The 5,153-nt window shown below is 35.5% G+C and overlaps 1 protein-coding gene across 1 annotated transcript; it reads right to left on the minus strand.

Moving 5' to 3' along the window:
• Positions 1 to 2,597: 2,597 nt before the first annotated feature.
• LOC141680417 (uncharacterized) lies at positions 2,598 to 3,986 on the minus strand. The gene has a single exon (XM_074486648.1). The coding sequence runs from the start codon at positions 3,984 to 3,986 to the stop codon at positions 2,598 to 2,600; it is 1,389 nt and encodes a 462-aa protein (XP_074342749.1).
• Between the last annotated feature and the right edge of the window lie 1,167 nt (positions 3,987 to 5,153).

A 5,153-nucleotide genomic window follows, 5' to 3' on the forward strand; every position in this document is an offset into this window, starting at 1 on the left:
GGATTCACTTCTTCATTAGTTTGTTGTGGAGACTGTTGGGTTTCGAGCACATAAACGCAACGGAAACAGTAATTAAAAATGTAAAAAATCAGAATTTTTGAAACCCACCGCAAGATCCATGTGAAAAACATATATTTAATTCGTAGATCAGATTGTTTACCTTAAGAAGCTTTACCAATTGGTTGACTAATGGAGATCCAAAGCTTGTTCAATCACCACGCATCCCGCTCTCGCGATCTACGCTCTATCGGTATCCACACGAATGCTTGAACTCAAGGATTGAATGTGTACTAGCACAAACCCGTTTCTTCTTTCTCTCTCCATCTTCTCTCTTGGTGGCTAGGGTTTTAGTAAAAGTCTTGCACACAAAATCAGCCACACAAGAGATATTATATAGAGAGTAGAAAAATGAATTATAACTCTTAACTAATTAGGAGTTATTATTAATTCAAAATTCCTATTTGTATTATAACTAAGTCTCACTTAATTATTTAACAAATAAATTTCATAATTAATATTAGTAAATTTGGATATCATTATTTATCTAATTAATTAAGTCAAACTTAATTAATATTATAAATAATTCAAATTACTTTAATTTAATTTAAATCCAATTTAAATTAAATAATCCTTCAAGCATTCTTTGTGTGTGACCCTATAGGTTATTATTACATTGACAACGAATTTTAAATCTAATTTAAAATCGTAAACAATGAGCGACATCTAGTAATACATCATTGCTACCCAAGTAATAATAATTGAATCGGTGATCGATTAAACCTTTCGTGAATAATGTACAATGTAATATAATCCTTTTAACCACATATTATAGATTAAATTAGAGGCATGTAATGTCTCATCCTCATCAATGTTTAATCCACGTTTCCTTGATCAATGAGTAAACTATCATATCAAATCAACATTTGAGCGTGGCCACACATTTCGTAGTCTAGCTCACACAAGAGGCCAATAATATCACTCCTAAAATAGGAGGGTTAAATCCCTTCTAGATCATTCATATTTCTCATATGATTCATAATATACCCAATGTCCACTTTTTTCATTACCCGGTCAAGGCTAACTTTTAATGGAATCATTGTATATTAATTCTCGTATAGAAATATAACGACTTCAGGTCTAAGGACCATTACATCATTATCACTGTGAGAATTACTTATGATATAACAGACATGTAGAATCTCACATTGGGTCTATCCAGCACCATGTACATATACATTTGCCTGTTATTATGACTTTAGTATCATCATACTTATGCTCAATGAGATGTGATCATCAGTCAACAAACACACCAGTCTTAATGCATTATTATTGTCCCTTAATAATAATACTCGACTAGGGACCATTAGGAATATTGATACTATTCTCATAATCTCATTTCTAAGTCACGTACTTAGAGATATAGAATTGCATTTCATATTTCAAGGACGTTTATTAATCTAACATTTATATCGCAGTAAATTAAGAATTAATAAATTATAAAGGGAATAATCGATAGAACATAAACATTAATAATCCAAATGTCTTTATCTAAAACATCATAGTGTTGTCTCTAGGGCACAAACACTAACAGAGACATTGTTGTTTCTCTCTCCCCTGCATCATCAAAATGTTCGTGCTCGTTATTAGTTTGTACCACTTCAGTTGGCATATACACAATCAGTACAGAAACAAATTATGCACTACTCCTGTCTTCTTTTTCCGACTGTGACCATGGCCATCACTTGCTCTCCTCAAAGACTACATCATGAGTAACATGGACTCTTTCACTCACAGGATCATATACTCTATAAGCCTTGGTGCCAGACTCTCTGTTGAGATTCACAACCTGCATGCTCCTATCGTTAAGCTTTTTTAGTGTAAACATCTGGTGTCTTCATGTGAGCTAAACACCCGAAAACTCGTATGTGACGAACATTTGGCTTTACTCCTGTCCATGCCTCGTATGGAGTTTGTCTTGTCAATGCCCTGGTGGGTAATCTATTAAGTACGTAAACTGAATGGCGAACAGCCTCTCCCCACAACTTCGATGGCATTTTCATCTACTTTAAGTAACTGCGAGTCATTTCTACCACCGTCATGTTTCTGCATTCTACTACGCCATTTTGCTGTGGCGTGTGGGGTGCTGAAAAATGCCTCTCTATGCCAGCCTCTTCATAATATGAAATGAACTCCCTTGACATAAATTCACCTCCCATGTCGGTACGCAAAACTCTAACCTTCCTTTCTTTTCCATCCTCCACATGAGCTCTGAATTTTTTAAAAACACCAAAAGCCTCACTCTTATTTTTCAACATGTAGACCCACATAACCTGACTGTAATCATTTACTAGCAAGAAAAAATACCGATTATCTCCTGGTGTTGCTGGTTCAATTGGTCCACACAAATCAGCATGAACTAGTTGCAATGCCTTGTTAGCTTGCAACTTGATTTTGATGGAAAAGATTTCCTTGTTTGCTTCGACATAAGACAGCCTGTACATACCTCAGTTGATTGTGTAATTTTAGGCAGACCATACACCATCTGATCTTTATACATCAGTGCCAAAGATTGAAAGTTAACTTCCCAAACGATTATGTCAGAGACGTGTATCTTCCTTAGTTTTTGATAACAAGCATACCGGTTTGATAGTTTCAACAAGTAACTTATATAATCGATTGTGAGACTTTTTAACCTTTATTAGCAAATTTCCTTGTTGTTCATACACCCACAAATAATTTCCACTAAGGACTACCTTGTTTCCGGTTTCCGATAATTGCCTCAAACTTATTATATTGTTATGAAGAGTGGGAATATAGTATACCTCTTGAAGTATACGTTCCTCTCCATTTCTGCATTTGAACACTATTGAGCCTTTGCCTTCGATCTGAACAGCTGAACCATCCCCAAACTTCACGCATCCTGATATCGTTGAATCCAATTTCTTAAATTTTGACTTGTCTCCGGTCATGTGGTTACTTGCCCCATTATCGAGATACCAGACATTAGATCCTTCACCCGTCTCACTAGCACCAGTGTTCAATTTAGGTGTAACTCCTATCTCATTTAACATCACAACCTCATCTCCCTTATCGTGTTTGGCCAGGAGTAATGCAGGCTTGTCGTCTTCAGTTTGAGATAGGTGTGCTTCCTGCCTTGATTCTTGTTTTACCTCCCTTGGACGTCTAGGCTTACGATATTCTGCGACGTAGTGTCCGTATATATTGCAGTTGTAACATTTTTTTCGACTTTTATCTCTACCAACTCGATTTCTTGCATCTGTTCCTCCCTTGTTTACACGTCTTTGCCACAACTCTTTGGTAAGCAATAGTTTCCCATTTTCATTCTCCTTCTTTGCCCATTCTTCTTCAATGAGCATCAGCTGTCCTTCAGAGTTCTCAACCTGTCCATTTAGTCTCTCTTCATGGGCCTTTAACGACCCTACCACTTCTTCCACGGTAATTGTTTCTAGATCTCCGAACTGTTCCATGGTAGACATAATTTGGAGAAATTTTGCTCGCATCGCACATAGCGGCTTCTTAACCACATAGGCTTCCTTCATGTCTTCCCCAATGGCACAAATTTTTGTTACAAGACCCGTGAGCTTAATTGAGAAATCGTCCAAAAATTCTGTATTATTCATGCTGAGCGACTCAAATTCAGATGTTAAGTTTTGAACTTTTGCCGCCTTCAATCTTTCTGCACCTTGAGTCATCGTCTTTATTTCCACCCAGGCATCCTTTGCTTTCTTCTTCTCTGCAAGAGAGAGTAATATTTCTTCAGGTATGCTCTGGTAAATCATGACCAAAGCTATCTTATCTGTACGTTCATCCGCTGTCCCTTTTGGATTACTAGGCTCCACTGCATCCCATACTCCATGAGCCTCCATAAAAGCCTTCATTTTCAACGACCAAGCAGTGTAGTTCATTTTTATTAACATTGGGTAAGTCAACCCCATAGTTCCACCTTTACTCTTGCCCACATCCATCATTTGCTTTGACATGTACTAGTGTCATCACAGCTTACCGATAGCTCTGATACCAAATGATGTAAATATATAAGTGTTTGTGTGTGTTAAACAAAAATGTATACACCAGTATATGCTCGTCAAATGGGCTCATTCATATTGATCATGCAAACAAGCTTTTAAAACATGATTACAACCACAAAGATGGCTATAAAATATGATCACTACTAACTATCCTACAAGTACTCCACTACTGCATTTATTTGAAATCACGTTCCTATAAAAAGTCTACTACTAACTGACTAGATCAACTACACATAAAAACACAAATAATTAATATTTATTAATACGTTTAAGATTAATCACAATAACGTTTGGTTTGGTTTGGTTTCTGTCAAAAACGTGTAAGAATATGTGTTCAGATCAATATAACATTATTTTCTTGTAGAGTGTAAATTTATATTTTCACAAAAATCATTTTATGAGTTTGTTGTTTCTCCACCATGTACATGTGTTTATACTTGGATAAATAAGTGGTATGTATGTTACTTATGATATGTTAAATAATAATTATTGTGCTATAAGTACTACAAAAAATTTGCTTTGACACAACAGTTTTGCACCGTTGTCTGACTTCAAAATTTTCCGTTGAATACCCAGCACTCGTCTGATATGAAGTAAGACAACGGTTTTTTAACCTTTGTTAGAACAAGATAGCACAACAGTTATGCAAGACTTGTTACAGTTCAAGACAAACAACGGAATTAAAAATAAGAACTGTTGTTGAAAACAGAGTAAAACAACAGTTTTAGTTTTACACAACGGTAAATTTGTGTCAACTAAGAGTATTCAATTTACAGTTCAAGACAAACAACGGAATTGGAAATAAGAACCGTTGTTGAAACAGAGTAAAACAACAGTTTTAGTTCTACACAACGGTAAATTTGTGTCAACTAAGAGTATCTAATTTTATTCTTAAAATTTTATGTCTATTGAGACAATGGTATTTCAATTTCTCCATTGTCTCGAAACATAACAACAACGGTTTTCAAGAAAAGCCCTTATTCTAGTTTCTTTGTGACAATGGCTTTTGTTCAGCACCGTTGTGTGGATGGTATTGGAGTAGGTGTTCACTGTTATCTCAAAACTATTCAGATAATTCTCTGTATAGTAGTCACATTGTTCTTT

This window comes from Apium graveolens, chromosome 8 (assembly GCF_009905375.1).
Source record: "Apium graveolens cultivar Ventura chromosome 8, ASM990537v1, whole genome shotgun sequence".
Classification (NCBI taxonomy): Eukaryota; Viridiplantae; Streptophyta; class Magnoliopsida; order Apiales; family Apiaceae; genus Apium; species Apium graveolens.